This window comes from Amblyomma americanum, chromosome 4, assembly GCF_052857255.1.
Source record: "Amblyomma americanum isolate KBUSLIRL-KWMA chromosome 4, ASM5285725v1, whole genome shotgun sequence".
NCBI classification, from domain to species: Eukaryota; Metazoa; Arthropoda; class Arachnida; order Ixodida; family Ixodidae; genus Amblyomma; species Amblyomma americanum.
The window spans coordinates 161,698,303-161,719,327 of NC_135500.1; the positions used below are offsets into that span (position 1 = coordinate 161,698,303).

General features: G+C 44.0%; 1 protein-coding gene across 2 annotated transcripts in view; it reads right to left on the reverse strand.

Moving 5' to 3' along the window:
* LOC144128603 (cell adhesion molecule Dscam1-like) overlaps positions 1–19,648 on the reverse strand; it is a 239,036-nt gene extending 219,388 nt beyond the window's left edge. For both annotated transcript variants that reach the window (XR_013313807.1, XM_077662134.1), the window contains exon 1: positions 17,329–19,648. Coding sequence is in view for 1 of the 2 variants with exons in the window: in XM_077662134.1 (XP_077518260.1) it covers positions 17,329–17,386 (58 nt within the window). In the remaining variant the exon portion in view is untranslated. The remainder of the gene's footprint in view (positions 1–17,328) is intronic.
* Between the last annotated feature and the right edge of the window lie 1,377 nt (positions 19,649–21,025).

Consider the following 21,025-nt stretch of genomic DNA (forward strand, 5'->3'; position numbering starts at 1 on the left):
ATCGAACCATCGTCCAGTCCTTGGGCCTCTCCCGTCGTCCTTGTTAAAAAGAAGACGGCAGTTGGTGCTCCTGCGTTGATTACCGCCACCTGAAGCATCACAAGAAGAGACGTGTACCCACTCCCAAGGATCGATGACGCTTTCGACTGCCTCCACGGATCTCAATACTTTTCTTCCATTGATCATAGTTCCGGTTATTGGCAAATCGCCGTTGACAAGCAGGACCCCAAAAAACAGCTTTTGTCACACCTGAAGGTTTATTATACCAGTTCAAAGTCGCGCAGTTCGGACTTTTTAATGCACCAGCTACCTTCGAAAGGATGATGGGCTCGGTCCTTAGCGGATTTAAGTGAACTACGTGTATGTGCTACTCGAAGATGTCTTCTCGTCCGGCTTTTCCTCGCACCTTGAACGTCTCGGGAGTATGCTGACTATGTTTCGTACGACTGGGCTACAGTTCAACTCGTCCAAATGCCAATTCGGCCGTCGGCAACTCACCATTCTTGGACATCTCGTCGACGCCTCCGGTGTACGTCCTGATAACGCTAAAACTGAAGCGGTGCAACATTTTCCTCGTCCACAGTCCCAGAAGGACGTGCGCAGTTTTCTTGTGCTGTGTTCCGACTTTCGCCGTTTTATTCAAGATTTTGCCCTTATCGCTCGTCCCCTCACTGACCTACTGAAGACCGACACCGACTTTACCTGGGGTCCTAATCAACAAAGTGCGTTTTCCACGCTAGTCCGCCTGCTGACGTCATCACCAATTCTGGCACATTTTGATCCTGCGGCCCCTACTGAACTCCGCACGGACGCCTGCGGCTACGGGATCGGAGCAGTGCTCGCACGATGCTCCCGGGGTCCAGACCACGTCGTTGCGTATGCTAGTCGCCTGCTTTCACCTGCCGAGCCAAATTACTCGATTACCGAACGGGAGTGCCTCACCCTGGTTTGGGCTGTAGCTAAATTCGGGCCATACTTGTGTGGGCGTGCTTTTCCTGTTGTCACGGACCACCAAGCCCTTTGCTGGCTGTCCTCGCTGAAAGACCCTTCCGGGCCTCTTGGCCGCTGGGCGCTACGCCTTCAGGAGTATTCGTGCACTGTTGTGTACAAGTCTGCACCTCTTCATCAAGACGCTGATTGCCTGTCTCGGTACCCTGTGAGCCACCTGATCTCAATGACACTGACGATGTCCCTTCCATGCCTGACATTTATGATCCACACAACATCGCCGAGGAGCAGCGCATGGACCCATATTTGCAAACCATCATCGAGGGCCTCAGCTCTGGAAGCTCGACGCGCTCTCTGAAGCTCTTCGATACCAAAAATGGCATCTTCTATCGCCGCAACTTCCGTCCTGATGGGCCCTCTCTCCTTCGCAGAACTCCATGCCCTGCCTGCTGCTGGAAACCTTGGTGTGGAAAGAACCCACGACCGGATAGGGCGCCGCTTCTTCTGGTCTGGCGTATACCGTACAGTCTAGCGTTACGCCACCACTTGCGACCTCTGTCAACGCAGGAAGAAGCCTTCGGCACCACCACCTGGTCTTCTGCACCCTATAGACGTGCCTGTGAAACCGTTCCACCGTGTAGGGCTCGACCTCCTGGGACCATAGCCGACCTCGGAATCCGGAAATAGGTGGGTCGCAGTAGCCACCGACTATGCCATTCGGTACGCTATCACCTGTGCATTGCCTACGAGCTGCGCGACCGATGTCGCTGACGTCCTTTTCCACAATCTTATTCTGCAACATGGTGCCCCTCGTCAATTACTCACGCCAATTACCCGCGGACGCTATTTCATGTCTCGAATTGTTGACGACATCTTGCGCTCATGTTCAGCCAAGCACAAGATTGCCACTGCATACCACCCGAAGATGAACGGGCTAACCGAGCGTTTGAATCGGACATTAGCAGACATGTTGTCTATGTACGTGTCCCCCGACCACATTGACTGGGATCTCGCCTTGCCCTAGGTGACGTTCGCTTACAACACCTCCCGGCATGACAAAACTGGTTACTCTACGTTCTATCTCTTATATGGGAGACACGCCGTCCTGCCTTTGGACACACTTGTCCCATCCGCTGACCGTCCCGTCCCCGCCTATTCCCGTGACTCCATTGCTCAAGCTGCAGACGCTACCCAAATCGGCCATAGTCGGCTCCAAGCGCCCCAGCAAGCACAGAGTTCTCTGTACGACAATCGCAATCACCACGTCACTTACGAACCGGGGTCGCTCGCTCTTCTGTGGTCTCCTTCCCGCCGCGTCGGTCTCTCTGTGAAACTTTTGTCCCCCTACCATGGCCCTTATCGTGTGGTGCATTAGGTCACCGACGTCACGTATGAAGCTGCTCCTCATACGCCAGCATCCTCATCATGTAGACCCCCACCGATATAGTTCACGTCATGCGCCTTAAGGCCTACCACATCGCTTCTCGATCACCGGCCTAGCGCCGAGACAGCGCTCGTGCCGCCGGGAGTCATGTTACGACGCAGTGGCAGTGGAAGACAAATTGGCCTCTCGCGTGAAAGGAAGAACGAAGAAGAGGAGGTCAATGTGGCTCCCTGTTAGTGTTTGTGCAACCTGCTAGAAAGTCTTCATTCTAACCCCTAACGCTTGTAAATAAATACAAATAGTATTTCCCCATAACAATATTTTGAGCGAACAGCACGCTAATTTGAACACTGCGACTGCTTTTACTTCAGTTATAGCCTTCACAACATGCGCTGACAAGGTAAGCATGCTCGCATATGAAAGTTGCAAGGCATAAACATTTTAGAAAACTTCATATTTTCCAGGTTGTTATTTAGTGAGATTCGTGGGTTTCTTCGTAGACCGGATTCGTGGATCTCGGCAGGATGTGTTCATTGTTGTCTTCCTTCATCACAATTTACATGTACTGTATTCACGAGTCTGCTTTCAATATACGTAACGAGTACTAAATTTTTATACTAAGTGGCTAAACAATGTCCAATCATTGTTTTTTTTATTTGGTGTAAGGTTGAACTCGTGTAATCCTCAGAAACTTGTGTGTGACGGGAAATACTGGCGATTGTAATTTTTAGGGTTTAACTGGAGTCGTGGATTCCACTGTTCTTATTGTGCTGCCTTTTGAAAGAAGGATGTAGGTGCTGAATACATTCATCTTGCTGAAAATTTTTGCAGCAATGCCACAACCTCCTTGAATTAAACTGCTTGTACACAAGTCAGCATCGCTCCTCATATCCGGGTACTAATGATTTCATAAATGCAATTGTGAATAGCCCGCGGATCTTACGTAGAAGGTGTGCCCTGCTATTATCTGGAGTGGACATTTCTGCACTGAGATTAGTCTAATGATACTGAAATGATGTGGGTGAATAAGACATTAAACTGACTTGAATGTAAGCTGTAACACATAGTGAAATGTTGACTGTGAGCGCACCGTACAAATGAGAAGTTGAAATATACTGGAAGGAATTCGGGCACTGAAATGCGATGTGCCTTGACAGCACCGCTTATACAGATCTCTTAAAGAATCTGGGTTCCGCAATCCGAGATAAGTAGCCTAAAAATTTGTCTAAATTTTTGTAGTTCTTAGTTATCAATTATTATAACTGTAAACTTCAAACCACTACTATAAACAGGATAAATTTAGGCCGAACAAGGTATGGTTTGAAATCGGCTGAAGCGCGTGCCCATCGTGAATACATTTATTTTAATATCAATGCAGGTCGAATGCGCCCAAAATAATTACATGCTGGGGGAACTGTAAAACTGGGAATGACCACTTCGAACAAACCAGAACTGCTAAAAACGCTAGATGGTATATCAGTAGTGCACAAAAGAAGGTTTGCTGTTGTTTCCAGGTAGAAATATATTACCTCTGGTTTCACAGAATGACTTATGAAGCGCACTCGCTACCTAGTGCCTTGCCATTGCGTATGCTCAGCTAAAAAAAATAGGTACCAAAGGGCAATGTGCGGAACGAGTTTGAAATATCTTAGCTGCCCCGAAGCTCCTAGAAGTATTTAGGTCTCTTCTAGAAATATTCTCCTAGTGTTAAATATCATAAAACCGCAACCATCAAAGAATGCAATGCAACCCATGCAGTCCTAAAATGTCTTGAAAGAAGTCAATTGGAGTTTATATTGAGGAGAGAGCAAACAATTAAACACAAGATCTGCAGACAAAAGTGCTGTTTAGTGCGTTTCATAAGGACTTCGAAGAATTACTGTCAAATTCTATCGTTTCGAGTTGATAAAGCAAGACAGTTAAAACACAAATAAATAGATTAAACCTGTCTGACTCGTCGGTGTGGCGCTGAAAACCGCGCCCGAATCAGCATTCTAGTTAGTACCCCTATAGTTCGGTAAAGCGCACCTTCGAATGACACGTATTCAGAGCTCAGCACAGGCGTTATCACCGAGTGTCCCGCTTTGTGCCTGCGAACATCGCCCTCACAGCACTCGCCGGTGAATCTCAATCCGGCACCACCAGCAGGAATCGATACGGCATGGGCCGCATTGAGCGGAGCAGACCCGCGCTCTTCCACTCGAGGAACACCTAAACTCGATTAACTTGGAGCCTGCCTGCTGACTGCGTAGAATACGTGGCAGCACCATCCGCCCGGATGCTGACGACGACGGCTCTGAGGTGTCTCCTGCCGCTGCGCACACCAGAGAGGAGCGCACTGTTCTGGGGTACCCATTCATCTATATAAAGCGTGCGGTATATCTGGCAGTAATTATTGATTTTTCGTTATTTGCGCGAAAGTCGTTGTTCTCATCGGTCAAAGCGGCAGAAATAAAAAAGCAACGAAGGCCAGCCAACACTCCATATTGCATTCTTTTTTTTCTTGCCCTGTTTCAGGTGAATATTGAGCTCCGCAGCACTGCCTGTAATGATTAAAGAACTGAAATATCAGGAGACCTTGGGACCACCCTCTTTTGCAGGCAGATTAGTGTGGCTGCTGCGTGGTTTAGTAGTTTCTTTCATGTCATTACTGTTATATTTTTCACGAACGACTGCCTTGACAGATTGTGACTGTTTCCTGTTCCTTCTCTCTTCTCTCTCTCCTTTTTAATCCCATCATTATCTTCCCCAGTACAGCGTAGCCAACCGGAAACCTTTCTGGTTAACAGCCCCGCCTTTCAACCCTAGTTTTATCTCTCTTTTCATGTCATTTGCGAAGAAATTTGAGATTCAATTTCAAACGACTGCTATGACTTATGGGAGTCAGGTGAAGGAAAACGAAATAGGGCTACAGTTTATGCTTGAGTTCATTCTCACGTCTCACTAAATTTCTCATTCTGTTTGTGCTCTGCAATACAATTCCGGTTCTCCACGGATAATTTGGCCGGTGATCAATTCCTTTCTTCTGAGTCTGCCTGCTTGAATTCGAAAAATAACCAAACCTGGCTAGTTGGTTGATCTGTCTTATAATATTGGTCAAACAATAATGGTGCAAGCAATGACGTGTCACCTTTTTCTACCCAATATGGAATCCTTTGTGCCGTCTTCACGCAACCATAACTTCACGCGAAGTACTTAGAACTGTCTGACAATCATTGGGTCCGCATGTTGCACTAATGTTGTGGGCTGAATGCTAAAAAGAAAATAGATGTTCTGTTCTCTCTCTCTCTTGGCATAGAAGTTTTTTTACGGGTGCAGAGAAACAGTAAGAAAGAGAATGCGCCTCTCTGCTGATTGGGCTCATGACAACACTGGTGGCCCTAAGTGATATTGGAGCACTACACGATATTGGAGCACTACAGCTCGGCAAGCGAGCTGCCTCTGGAGCAAGATGCCTTGAAGCAATCTCGCTTTCTCAACGACGGCTGCCATCTGGAAGCCTTAGAGTTCTCTTGTATCACAGTAGGGGTAAGCCAGAGATCAGACATCCACCCATTGACTTCGCATCAAAGACCTGGAAGACTAAACGTCCATTTCGCGTACTAAAGCCTAATGTGGTTGCAGTTGCTTGCTTGCGCTTCGAGGACTTGGTCCGGCGCCACGGTAGTCCTGCGTTTACGTAGCGATGATATTTTGAGAAAGTTCAGGCGGCTGACATCCATCAGGTTTAGGGGACAACGACGCATGAAGCTCGCACCGACATGTTCTCAGCGCCACTGGCGTTAGCTTGCCCTGGAGAAAAGATAAGGAGAAAGTAAAGACAGCAAGGTGCGAAACGACCGGGAATGAATCATACAGATATGACAAGGCCTGCTCCGAAACTTATAGGATCCCCGGCATGGACATGGCCTTCGAGAGCGGGAAAGCAAGAGCGGCAATAGAAGAAATGAACCTGACATGACAAATAAGGACTCGGCGCGAGCGAAGACGAGGACGGCCTCAGCGAGTGGCTTTTCGGAGGCCGTTCGTTCAGCCCGGGTCGCGCAGGAAAGGAACGCAGAGAAGAAGTATACGAAGAGGCTAAAATAAAAGACCTCGCAATGGAGAAAAAAGTTCGCGCAGGAGAGCGAGCGTAAAAGCCAAAGAAAACGAAGCGCGTCATGGATGAAACGCAGCAGAACGCGTGTAGTTGGAGGGGGATAAACGAGAGGGAGAGGCGTAGCAAGGAGGCTTTACGTTGTGCCCAGCAAGGACGAACAAGCGCGCTGAGGTGTAACGCGAGAATGATGACGAACGCGCGGTGTCGCGTTATGAGGCGAACAGTAAAAATAGAAGTGGACGCGGAGGACGAAAACTGATCTGCGAAAAAGCGTTCAGCTCCTGCGAAGGTGTAAGAAACAAATGTAAGGCTCAAGAAATAATGAGCCAACTGGAAAGCGTGGAGTGGGATGGGAAAGAGGAACACCGAGGAGGCTGCTCGAGGTTTTTTTAATAGGTTATCCTCTATCTTGCTTCGAAGTTTCTGTTCTTTTCAATGCCGCTTTCACTCCATACCGAAACCTGGCGAAGGCTAAGGTTTAAATGATGATTCGTGAACGCTGCCGGTCTTGTAGTTGTACCTTTTTATAGGGCTTCATAGGGCGCCTCCCGAGTCTCCCGAGTGACAGCGAAGAAATGAAGGAAGAGTACGGAAATGAAAAATTGTTGAGTGAGGTACGGTGGAAAACAGCCCTAGGAGAATGTCAGGCGAGCACGAAGACAAGAAGCTTTTCGGCACTGAAACTGGTCGTCCTTAGCGCCACGTTTATAAAAAGAGCTCGAACGAAAATAGGTCTTCATCTCTCTATCTTTGGTTCCTGGTCTGTTTTATAATTTTTTTTTTGCCCGTAAACCCGTTTGTGATTCTCGCCTGAAGAGAATTGCAGATCTTGGAGAAGTTTGAATGAAGTTTTAAATTGTTTCCGACCACATGCTCCTGCACTCTTTTTCACCTTTTCAGATAGCCTAAAGCGCCTGCTTGAGCACATGTTTTTCATAGAATGTTTTACACTTTCCTATATGTTATTTTTAATTAGATTTAATTCCTGAATATCAGAGCGGCCGAAAGGTGTTGTTATTTTCCCACAAGACATTTACGATCTATAGAGGCGTGAATATTTGCGTTCTCACTTTCATATTTCGCGTACATCCGTATAATACTTTACTTTAACGCTCCTGATTGTTCTTTTAACGCTAACTTTAACTATTAACCGCAAGCATATACCAAAACACGGCGATGCATGCCAGCACTTGATTTTTTTGCCGAGTTTACATTTTATGAAATAAAGAAATCATATGTTGGCGTTTTTCTTTTCTTCTAGAATGTTGAATTTAAACAATGTCTGTTGCGCCACTTTTCGCAAAAGGTTTCAGAAGGTAATATAAAAAAAGTAATTTACAAGGTGGCACACAATTTTTACGCAAACAACTGCAGTAATTTTGAACATAGAGTATTTAAGTGCCACATTCTCAGCTCCTAAATGCATAATCACGTGATCACACGTCCTGAATACTTCTTGCTTGGTGATCATGGCTCTTGAACCTTCCTCGCGTGCCGATGTGTCCGTTGGTGTAGATGGCGTCTCTATCTCCAATTGTCCCTTCGTTTTATGAATAGCGCTTAGACACTTTGATGACTGGTGTCCATGGATTCATAGTAGTTTATCTGCTACTGACTTTGTGGCACACACTATTGCGTACCAAGTTAGACAACCATACTTCGAACGCGTGGTACCAAAAAAAATGAAATATAGAACTTAACAAGGGAAAGAACAACGATGCTAAACACATATTGAATGCACTTGACACTGCTGTAACATGAAACGTTCTCGTCAAGACTTGCGTCAAGCGCTGGCTACGCAAGAGCATTGCACGTATGTTACAGTTCTTGGAAGCGTTAAATTACTGCTATAATAAGGGACACTGCAAGAAGGTACACCTGCTCGTGCTTCGCCCAGGCAGCTGGACACCAGGCAACAATAGAAACAGTAGCAGTATACATTGAAGTTATGTTAGACTCTGTATTAACCGCTGTTCTTGCTCTGCATACTATCTGTTTTTTTCCTTAATTTATAGTATTTACTGCCAGTCCGGCCACAATTAGGCTCCTTTTATATTCCTAAGCTTTGTGTTCGGAAACAGTTTGTTTATTTAAACTGATGCAATCTATTCATGAACTAGACTATAGTAACCACCCATCGTCAACGTTTTAAAACAAAAAAATGCATTCAATATGAGCTTTTCAAAGTTATGGGTTTCAGTTCGTGACGTAAAAGCTTTGCGAGTATGAAATTGGATTAGAAATCACAAGTGGTTTACCAGAGCACTGTTACCGAGACTTTAAATGGCGGGATAAAGCGACCAGGAATAAGAACACTGCTTTTTGTTGGGAATGTGCTGTAAAACATTTTACACGGTGCTCGACTGCACGCAGTTACTTCTACGCTTCGGGAAATATCGCAGATGATGGGCATCTTCCTGAAAATCATCCTAGACGAGACAGGTGGTGGTTACATTCAGTATTTACGCATGTTGGGGGAATAGTAGCGCAGAAGAGAAAATACAGACTTGTGAGCATGCTCTTGGCTGCCTCACTGTTGGTCTATTATCTGTCTTGTCCATTTTATTGACCGAATATGTTCACAGACCCGCAATCATTCTCACAAGTGGCGGCGATGGGCATGAGCTCCAGTTCCTTTCATGTTTACACCGTCAAATTCACGGCAGACTTCACATGCTATTTGTTGCTCTGATTTTATGACATTAATTACGTTTCCTTACCAAAGAACCTGCTTAACAGATCTTTCGAGGTAGCTTAGCGGTTATGATGCTCTTCTGCTGACCCAAAATACCTAGGTTATATCCCGGTCAGGGAGGTTGAAATTCGTTGAAGGCGAAATGCTGGAAACATGTGCACTGTGCGATGTCAGTTTACTTTAAATAATCCCAGGTGGCCAGAATTACCCGAAGCCTTCCACTACAGCGTCCATCATAGCGTGAGTCGCTCAAGGACGTTAAACTTGTTGAACCAAACGAAACTAATCTGCTTAGAAGGGCAGTTTTATTTGAATGGCCGTACTGAGCCAGAACTCGCGCGGAATACAGAACAGCGCTCAAGATTATAAAACGTCCTCCTTGCAAGTTCAGATATTAAGCTAACGGCATTTGGTTTTAGGACGGTAACGCTTCTGTTCGGGGTATTATAAATGTCAAGGTGAATCCGCTCAGCACTTCTGCCTATCTATCTGGAGAGGCTTCACCTTTATGTAGCTGTTTTAGTAGCAGAGCACGCTTTACAGAGAAAATAATCATGTAAAGCTCCTCTGCTGAGCCCTTCAGGACTCGTTACTGTGACTCGCGGCCAATTACCGGCTCCCGACCAGGGATGTTTTGACTCGTAAACGCCCCATGCTAGAGCTGCAGTGACGCGTCTCGTTATTTTACGGTGCACGATACATTTTTCAGAACGTTTGTGACTCTAGTCGAAGCGCTGCAAAATCTCGCCGTGCGCTACAGTCGCTTTTTCATTGAAGAGACCAGCTTTAAAACTAACAGGATTTATCATTAATATCCCGCTCACTCAGTTACTTCGTAATGTGTTAGCCATAGTAATTTGCATGGCATGCTGTAGGTAAGCACACTTTGGTGCCTCTGTTGAGGCAAAATCAGCTGTAGTCTGGTGGAGCTCCAACAGAAAAGCTGTCATGTTCAGAGATTGAGGGCGGTTTACGGAACGCCAGGAGCTCCAAATAATTCTCATAATATTGTATTAATGAGATTATATTGTGGCAATGTTTTTTCCAAGGTGAATAGATTCACGCCGCCACGTTCTCGTGCTTCTCTCACGTGTATTTTGATGTCACGTTGATGAGCTTTTATGATCGTTTTGGCAGCGGCGATATTAGTTGCCGCATCATTACAGTTGACCGTAGCCATAAACCATGAGCCGGGATATTTTCAGTACACTTATTTCGATCTCAGAATAATTTGGTTCTCTTCAGGCTCACAAAACAATATGAACCGCACGCTTAGTTCCCGTGGTTCCTTACACTGCCTTAAAAAGCAAGCTTTGACGACAAGTGAGACGCTTCTCGTGAACACCTGCAATGTATTTCAAGGTAATAGTTTTACTAGACGCGAAATATATGAACCGTCTTGACTATAATGACTGTGATGGCGGTGAAAGTAAGATGTGGGCAGCTAAAGGCATCGCATTAGTGAATGGGTAAATCTCTCTCTGTGAAGCAACCTCGGTGATTCTTTTAGGCAGCCTAATATATTTGAATATACATTTAATGCAGAAATAACTACGCAGCCTGTGGTGTATCGCCTGGCGGTTCTATGAGCCGCCTTTATCTCTGCAGTCAGCTTATCCTTTCTCTTCATGAGCTCGACTGAAAGCAAGCTTGTACACTACTGTAGACCTTCACCCTGAAAAATATTTTCACTAAATTTGCTCTTCAGGGTAGGCAAGACAACTAACTCTCTTCCCACTAAGAAAAAGAAAGAAGTGCATTTAGCTTATTGCACACAAAGCTGATTTGCCTCTCGAAAACTACTGCTGCATTTCTCCTAACCGCCATCGAATAAGCGCGATTTTACGAAGGTATTCTTATATTTATCCCTAACCCAACAGCCAAACTATCTAAGCAATCATTTCTTTCCAAGAAAAGCTTATCAGACAACTCGTATCAGCTTGATGGTGGAGGAAGTTCTCAAGATTCCTCAATAAAAAATAATTTTGATGTTTTCATTAAGCTGACGCGGAATTTCTGTGCCTCCTTTTCCACCCCCACCCCTTTTCACCATAGCGCAGTTCCCAGTTTCGCCATGCAGTGGACATTTTTTGAGCAAAATGGCAACAGTTTTTATCGTCAGAAAGATTAAGGCAAATACTTTTCATGGATATGCTTTGGCTCCTATGACTCTTTTGACGGGTTTGACTATTTGCTATGCTGACGCTTTTCAAAATTATTTTCTACTCCGGAGTTCTAAACATTTTCTGTGTTTCTGCAGTGGCTTGACCAGTGTACTAATCTTTTCTTTGCCTTCTTTAACATTGCTCTTTTTTCCTATAGTGTTTATCTCAGAGTATCGTTTTCCACAATGTTAACATACCAACGAATGGAAATTGCCTCTCTACGAGACTTACCATTTTCCCTCAGTTGGAAATGTGAAAAAGAAATTGAAGAGCGTCTAGAGACATTTCAAAATTATGTTGTGCTCTGCGTCGCTCTTGGCTGCAACGAAAGTTTGCTGATGGGATGGTCACATAGTAGACTATCAATTAGTAAACCGTTTTTAGTACTATACATCGCGGAAGCATATAAAGTTCGGAATTTTCTTAATGAGAATTCAAAAAGATCTGATTATGTTCCGTCCTGGGAAAAATACTGCGAGACGTAACAGTTTTTATTTTTTATAGGCAAAGTGGTGAATATGTCTTGAACTAGCCGTCACTGCCCGAAAGCCTTCACTGGCAAATGCTTCAAAGCGCACGACGGACATCCTAAGTGAAGTCAATTTCAACAAAGGCGGAAGCCATTCTTTCTGGGCCGAGCACTAGTGGATCGTTTGCGAGGACAAAAGAAGGTCATTATTCAGGAGTGAGAATTAATTTTCTTCTTGCTGCCCCGGGGACTGTACCGGGAAAGAACATCAACTGAAAAAAAAGCAGCGAGGGCTTCGTTTTAAAGCAGGAGTTTAGTAATTTATTTTTGCCGACCAAGAAAGGAAGAAGCCAATGAAGCAAAAAAAAGGATAAAAGAAGGGCAGGAGAGGTTTTCGCTCATTGGTCCTGACAGCTTCTCTCTTATTTGTTTGCGGGCATGATACGAACGACTTCTTTGCTGAATGTTTGAAATCTTTTGTATTTACAGCCCTTCGTTTTCTCGCATCCCGATAATATTTCCGAAAGATCAGAATAAACGCGATAGTCACCAGAAAATGCGACTTTAGGTCAATGTCGTTAGCTAGTAGAGAAATATAACGTCATCGTTCGGCTGCTAGCTGATGTCTAGCGCATTTATATAGCGATTTTTTCAGTTACTTTTTTGATGATTTTAACCTGAATGCATTGTATGCGTGGCATTGGTTAATCTAAGGAGAAGCTCGAAAACTACATCATAGGATCGACCGACCTCCACTGAGATGCAGACTTGACGCTGCAATACCCTCATTGCTTTAGGTTCTAGACAAGTATGGGCATCGCTCCTTCTCAAGTTGTTGAGAGTTGAGAATGGCAGCTTTGCCGGGTACTTACAGCTGTATGACTGCAGGCTCTTCCAGCGCCTATTTTAATGAATGTCATATGGCTAGTGTAATATACTCGATGAAGGAACTGTGACCAGTCACAGCAAAAAATGAAAACTCTATTTTTTAAATGATTTTATGATGAAAGACGAGATTTAAAATAACATGTTACATATTCCGCACTTAACTTCCGAGAAAAACCAAACCAGCCATAATAGTCAATTATCGTTGCCGTAATATCGCAGAAAAGAGGCCCTAGTGATAAAACGTCTTTTTGAAAATCCCCGTTCTTACAGTAAAACAAGTAAAAATACCGCGCACTTTTACCTCCAACAGAAAAAAATAAAACCCGCAAAAAAAGGATTATAAGTATGTTTATTGTTGCCATTGCAAACAAAAAATATAAATATCTTCTGTGTCATGACCTTTGCAAAATAATGATTCCAAATGTATTTCGTCTACCAGTTTTTTACTGCTTTTTATTCAAGTTCGCATACCATGCATGACAAAAAAAAATTCCCGTCGACAACCTAATAGTCATTGAATCCTCAGTATGAAGGCAGATTTATGGATGAAAAATTTCCTTCGATACGACACATTGGTTTGTACTTGGTTGAGTTGAAAGCAACATACCTCGTCCGTACTACAACTGAGACTTATTGAATACGAATAACTCAGCTGGACCGTACTCTTTATTGCGCTTTCAGCCAATAGGCTCGACAATAAACATGACATCTTTAACAGACACATGATAAAATTTTATTATCTCCTTTGCAGTTCAAAGAAATTAGTTTAATATCCTTGCGTGAAGAGAAACTACTGAACCTTGCAAAGTGCTATTCAGGAATTTATAACACTGTAGTAAAAGAAATGAGATAGTAATAAAATGATCAATTTAGAGCACTCTCAGTTGCTAAAGTTGGGGTTTATAACAGCTAAATATATCACATTTGCATATTACCAATTGTTTACAACGGCGGCGCCATAGTTGAAATTTCCTCAGACGCACACAAGTGCACTTTCTATGGACAATATATCTTGAGAAAGATTTCAGGTGCCCTTTATGCTTCCGTAAATAGATGAGGTGTGCTATTGCACTAAGATGGAAGAATATGCAAGATACCAAAACTAGAACGAGGTAGAGCGTCTGAGAAGTCCAGCCCACCAGGGGTAGGATTCGTTTAAGATGTCACAGCACCGAAATACCTGGAATACGCCTGCTGTACCTATAAAAGGGTTGTTTGCTGTTTCACTGCGCATATACTTCTGTGAACACCAGCACTCAGCAAGAGGCATTTTTAAGGCGGCGTGGTATCAAAACGTGAAGGTGAGATGGGAAGACGAAGGGTAAGAAGCTCTTTAGCAGCCTGTTGCGGTCGTTAGTGCGAGTCGGAATAGCTTCGAGAGTGAATACCGCAAACCAACTTTTCTCATTGCTGAACATGCCTCGCTTTGTTAGTTTGTTCTTCACATCTGCTGGGTTATAATGTTAGTCACTAGCTTATTTAGAGGTATGCAGACCTTGATCGTCGACAGAACTGAAGCAAGTGTGAAAAACAGGACCTCCAGAGAAACCAACTTTAGAGAAATACGTTTTTAGCGAAACACTTTTTTTAGAGCAATACATTGTTTCTGAACGTTTTTCCGCTGGTGCCACTGGTATTAATTTGAATTCTTGCTCTAATGCGACGGGTCCATCCACGCGAATTTCTATCAGAAATTCACTAACACATAAGATTTGCAGATAACTATGATAACAAACCCGAAGAAATTTTCACTAATATTACTCGAAGTGCAAATCACTATATTCTCCAGTTGATCTGATCTCAGTTTTGTATTACAGAGTAATTGAGCGAATAATTTATACATGCTTTGAAACAGCGGTGCATGAACCGCTCTTACTACAAAGGTGCAGGCCAGAAATGCATTATAAGTTGACGTTCTGTTTTTTTTTTCTCAATTTCAAAGGTGGTGCAATTGCGTGATGTTATGTGATGAGTCCCAAAGACAATTTGCGGTGAAGAAAAACATACTAAGGACGATTAAAATTCTCTCTAATGCGAAATTTTAGCGCAGCTCTAACAGTGGCTCAGGCTATGTAGGCTCATTGTTTGGCTTTGCTGTGTCATCGGCTCGTCTGGCGACGGTATTAGTTCTTTACTATTATTAGGTAATGAAGACTACTACGGGCAACACACAGCGCGAGAATGTGTATATGAGCTCAGTAGCAGCATTAGTAGAAAAACACGACAATGTGCAATGCACAGCCCAAGAGTGTGTTGTGTTGCAGTTGCCAGAAATGATCGGCTGCGGTGATAGCCTCGTGCGCTCAGTCTCTGTAGGCTCATCGTTTCGCTTTGCTTGGTCTCCGGGCAGACTGGCGACGATGCCTGTTCGATAGTAGCATTAGTCGTTGAAGAAAACCATGTGCAATGTAAAGCGCGCGAGAATATGCATATCTGTCTGATAGCAGTATGAATTGAAGAACACGCCGATGTGCAAGCAAAGCGCGAGATTGGGTTACAGTATAACACGAGGAGTGATCGGCTGAGAAGACAGCCTAATGTTCTGATGCAGTGGCCAGCGAAGGTGATCTGTTCGCAGCGCCGCGGGTTCGAATCACAGTCGCGGGAATGTTTAATGTTATTTACTTAATAATTTATTTGTGGTTTGGCTCAGTTGCACAGACGCCCGCGACATGGCCCAAGCCACAGACGGGCACCTAAGACCTGGGCTCTAAATTTTTCGATGGTTGAAGGCGGGATGCGAGAACCAGAAAATAACAAATATGTTTACCGATATGTTAAGCAGGAATGAGAAATTGAGGCTGGTTTTGAGTTACGTCGGACGAATATATGTATATATGAGTAGTTCGAACTATAGGGACTTCCAATGTAAACAGATGTTTTGCATATAGCTGTTTTGTGTGCCACCGGCTAAAAAAGGAACACAGTTTCCTGCATAGAAAACCCAAAAATGGCAGTTTGAACGTATTGCAGAAACGTTCCGGCATAACATGCAGCTTTTAACTCCTTGTATTAGCTGAAAATTAAGGAATGCCGCAATAACAAACATTTCACTGGCAGTTTCCTGCTTGTAGTTTTTTTCAAGGAGATAGCTCTAGCGCTAAGCATAAAGAAATGTGCGCTAAGAAGTCGCTGCCAATATATATGTATAGGATTACATTATGCCACTTAAAGTTTCTTCATTGATTGTTTTGATCCGTTGTTCGAGACTTATATAAAGCTCTTGTGCCTGCCATGGAGCAGGAAGTAAGAGCAGAGCGACAGTAATCAAGGGGATTGTTAGAGTCTCAGAGCGTTGCGCACGCTCTTGTCGCCCCGAATTACGGCCCGCAAACAAACTGGTTGAGAAGCAAAGATGCATCTGCTGACGCAGAATCAAATTGCGCCGCCTGTCTAGCGTAACTCATGCATAAAATTCTCAAATATTCCTTTCCAGCGACTTTCCCAAACATTGCCTACAAACAATGATTTAAAATTTGTGATTACAAAATATCTTCTTTCTCCTCACTGACAGGAGCTCGGTGGCATTCAGCAGGTTCCCTTCTTTGAGATCATCCTTCTTTCGAACCACAAAAAAGCAGCTTCTTACGTAAATCAACGACCCCCTGGAAATGAATGTGCATCAAAAAGAAACGTCTGCGGCATGTGTCTATGCTCTGCAGCTGGTTCTTCCAGCTACAGTGCGTCATCAATTAAGCTATATTTGCGCATATAACTATTGTTTGGATCTTATAAGCCAAATAAAAATATCAACAAACATCACACATACTTCCTTGTGAGGAGTTTTTGGGTTTATAAATTTTTGGCCTGAGTGTCGATTTGGGGATATGTATACATTGACATTTTTTATAACACCGGGGCTCGTTCTTTATTAAACTGCAACAAGTGGTACACCACTCATGCATTGCTGCCTTGCTAACATGCACGACTCTCATGACCTATTGATTTTGTATTGAAGCCAATATTCCAAAAAAGTGGCATATACTTTCTATATAAACGCCTTTAGTGCTGCCTCTCATCTTTTATCTAGGGTCTTCCAACAAGGAAACTCTTAACAACAGAAATGACTGAAAAATGTTAAAACTTTGCTTATATTGGCTTATAAACAAGCGAGAAGAAACACATCCATTCAGATTGCGTTATACTACTTCGAATTTTATGGCGCGGTACTTGCGAAATGTGCTTTTCCGGCACATTTATCAAAGCTTCGCGTTTGACACATGTTAGAAACGCATTATCAAACGCCAGAAAAGATATACACCGACCTCTTCAAGCAATTCACAATACTTAGCTGAGGTAAGGTACCCTACTTAAGAAGTATGTTTTGTCATGATTTTGTCGTCGAAATTTAAGAAGACGTCTTTGGAGAATCATAGATTATGCAAAAAATTCTAATCTGCGGAAGCATACGTTACATCGACGAACATCGGTTGAAGTTTCTTTGCTTTGTTGTTGGGGAGGAGCTAGAACCCCTTAAAAAAAACAGCTTCCTCTACTTTTTTCAGCTGTCTTTGCACGTACGGCGTATCATCAGCGCTATGATTTACACTAAAAGTACAGGATCAAAGCTACTGATATAACTTGCAAACGTGTCCCGGGTAAGAAGGGCATCATGATTCTGGTATATCGAAGAGAATTAATCAGCTCAGTGTCGCTATGTTCAGGGGATGTTCTACTTACCGAAAATGGCCACGAGAGCAAATCTTCGGCAGATTCCGAGTTCCAGGATTGGTAGCATAATTCCTAAATGTTCCCAGCGTTCGTTGCACAAAAATCCAATTCTAGCACTTCAGTCTTCCTCGCGTAAGAGAGTTTAGCCACAAGTCCCAGTAGAACAGTTTGTGGTTCAGTGAAATCAAGCACCACAAAGAAGTGTAGCACGTTTGGCTTGTATTGCCGCTTTCCCTTTGATGCGCTTCCTGATTTGTGGTCTCTTTGCTGCGGCTTCAACACCGTCAACCCGTTGGGAATGGTTGTCAGCGTCAATTTTCCTGATGAGCTGCTGTTAAACTTCAAGACTGAGAGATTTCCAAACCACAAATTGCATTACATAGTTAGAAGACCCTTATTATCTGCGAGTTAGCGCCTTCACAAAACTCATTGTGTTATAAAACAGAGAAAAACACAAACTTAACCGTGCGAATTGATATGGGAGCTTTTGCTTAATAGGGGCTCTCTGAACAATGCGTGCAAGTTTTATTTAGCCATAAAGGTCACACAGCTCGGAGAAATGACATCCTTCTTGTTTTTATTTTGAGCACTATATATTATGCTACTGCGTTCAAGAAAAAGTACCTTTCTTTTTTTTTATGAGGAAGCATAAATGTGTTAAGTTCAACCTGCTCTGTATTAATATAAAGGGCGCTCAGTAATTTTTCGGTGAGAGCTAAAGGTACCTGAAATTCCCGGAGCAATTAAAACCCTTCGCTCAAAATTGGGACCTGTATCTCAATATTGTTCTCTTTGAACCTGTTTGTTTATTTAAATGCGCGTTTCAGAAGTTCTCTTAGGATATATCCTTCAATTGCTAACGCGCAGCTGAAAATAAAAATACAGTATATGGTGCGAACTCTCGCCTAGTAAGTGCTCTGAAGAGTGCAGCAGAATTCTGTTTACGCTTTGTTGAAAAAAAATGGTTCAAAAGAAAATATTCCACGTGAAATCAAGCCAGAACTCTCCGAGGCTCCATGACGACAAAGGTGTATTTAAACGAGCCCATTTCAATAAGCAGACTCAGCACGCTGTTTTCGCTCAGTTGGCAAAATGAAAAAAAAAAACTTGATACAATAAGTGCCAATGTTTTCTGGAGAGAAGAAAGTACAGTCGTTTCAGAATGCAAATAGCTGCACGTAAAAGCCGACGCAGGAGGCGCTGACAGCGCAATGTTTAACTCAAGCGGCAAGCTGTTGAGAGAGCGTCAGCTGTTCTCGGAGCAAAGCTGACAGCCTGTGTGCGATATTGCTCTTCCTGTCCCAGTGGTCACGCCATTTTCAAAGTCAAATGCGGCTGTTGTGACAGATCTTTTTGCTTATGATAGTTCTTTCCCGGTTCTTTAAAGGCGGCGATAAGAGATGTAATGTAAAAAAAAGAGAAAAACTTTTTCACATCCGTGGTTTTTTTTTTAAATTTTATAGCGGGTCAAAATGCGTCTGCATATAAACCCAGTCGTGCTTTGGACATCCAAAGGTTTCCAAACCTTTCAATTTTGTGAGATAACTGCTCTTTTCTTGAAATTAGTGTTTAGTCTTCAAATAAGCCAACAAATTTTTGACAGCTTAAAAACGTGTTATATTTTTGAGCGTCTTAGTGCGTTTAAATTATTCAAACAAGTACCATTGCATGAATGCTGTTTACAATATTCTCTGTACTCCACCTTTAAAAAGATTTAATAAAATATGCCGTAGTCTGAGAAGTCCTGTATCCCAGTAACTTGAGATATGCATGGACCGGTGCGGTTCATTTCTGATTTGCTCGGCAATCCTCACTCGGGTTTCTCGAGCTTCAGTGTAAGGATTCTTTTAGTTTCCTGACATTAGAAAGAAAGGCTCGAAGTTAACACTAATTGTTCCCCTCAAGTAAACGCGCACAGCGGCACACTCCACGGTGTGGTCGACACGGAAACACCACTAGCACGATGCACTGTACACACCACCTCCAGTAACACTGTCTTGCACCTGCCACTCCTGTCACTTCACCGACAAAATATCTGCGTCGCTGCCGCAGTGACACCTGTGATGAAGCGGATTCAGCAAAGCGCAGATCCTGTCATCCGCCCTCAACGAACTTGGTGAACACAGAACACGCTACCGGTGACGGACGAGTCCCCGACGCCCTGGAGGCCGGCGTTACGACGCGAGCCAATCCTGCACTCGTGCAGAGATACGGCGCGAAACCACGTGCACGGCGCAGGAGAGGGCCGGTTTACCAGGTGGCTTTGGCGACTTGCTTGGAGCGGCATCTCAGGCCGCCTGCGTCACGGGCCCGCGGCTTCGCTCCGACTGTGGGGGCCCGCGTTAGTACAGCGCGACTATAGCGCCGCGGCGTATCGATTCGAACCGCCGAGAGTATGCCAAGACGGGGCAAGGAGCGGTGCGCGCGAGGGATGGTGACGAGGAGGAAAAGGGAAGTGTGACTAAAAACGCGACACCAACGCCGCCGCGCGTCATGAGAGTGCGGCGTTATTCCTGCTCGTTGCTACTTTATCGCGCGGTGGTAGTGACACGGGAGCGATAGAGAGGTTAGCGATCAGGTGGTTTCAGGAGTTTGACAGTGGCTGCGGCTTATATTCTTTAAGATAGGACAAAGTCAGAAGTATATCCTGTAGGGCTAAATGATATGTATAAGAAATAAACTACACTGACGCTGGAACGAAAGAGCGCGAAAATACGGCACTACAGTCAGGAAAGAAGGAAGAGAAAAAAGGTAGTCCCGTGTTTTCGCGCTGTTTCGTTCTACTCTCATGATCCAACTAGCCCAACAATCGTCCCTTTTTCATTTAGGCGTCTTACACATGTTTCGGTTTCTTTCGCACTATTGCCGTTCCTTGGAAACCGTAATGTGCTCGAGAAAAGTATGACACAACGGCTTTTGATGCTCCTAAAGTTTGGCATCAGCAGTTGTGAGCGATTAAAGCCTCGCCAATAAGACAGGGCGCTTTTATAGCCGTTGAAATATATTCATACGCACGCATGACCATTATTGGAGACAGTCTTCTCCAGATTATTGTCGTTTTTCTGTTTTAATTGGGCTAGGGCCAGGAATTTGTAGGAAGGCAGTGCATTCGATCTTGTCTGGCATCCATCCACAGTTTATTTCTATATATGTTACATTTTTTATAAAGAGGTCCAGAGTGTTTCTGTTTTGTAAGCCATATAGCCATACTAACAACGAAAAGAAAGAAAATGAGGAAGGCATTGTGGAAACTAAAATGACCAGCGGTCTCTACATGTGCTCCGCTGATGCCTCGGCCCAATCGATGAAATATAACTTCTCACGCGCAGGTTTGGCATGTTCGTGAGGTATAGCATACGTCTATTATGTCCTCCCTTCGTTACAAGTTTACTGGACATGCTAGGTGCGAAGTAATGATTTTGCGCAAGCTACTGCATGTACCCTGAAGTGAAGAAGTTGCAGCAATGGCAGGAACTCTGCACGGTGTTTGTCATTTTCAGCCGGTGCGCCCAGGCTGCGCGATAATAGCTTTTATCGGCGACTCGAGTGTCCCGCCGACATCTGACGGAAGGTGTACAAAGAGTGGTGCTTATATGTATACTGTGCTAGGAACAAAGAGTGTAATGCAGAAAACGTGTGAGAAAACGGATCGCATAATTATTTCCATTATATTGCCCGTTTTAACTGTAATATTTAGAAACCCGAT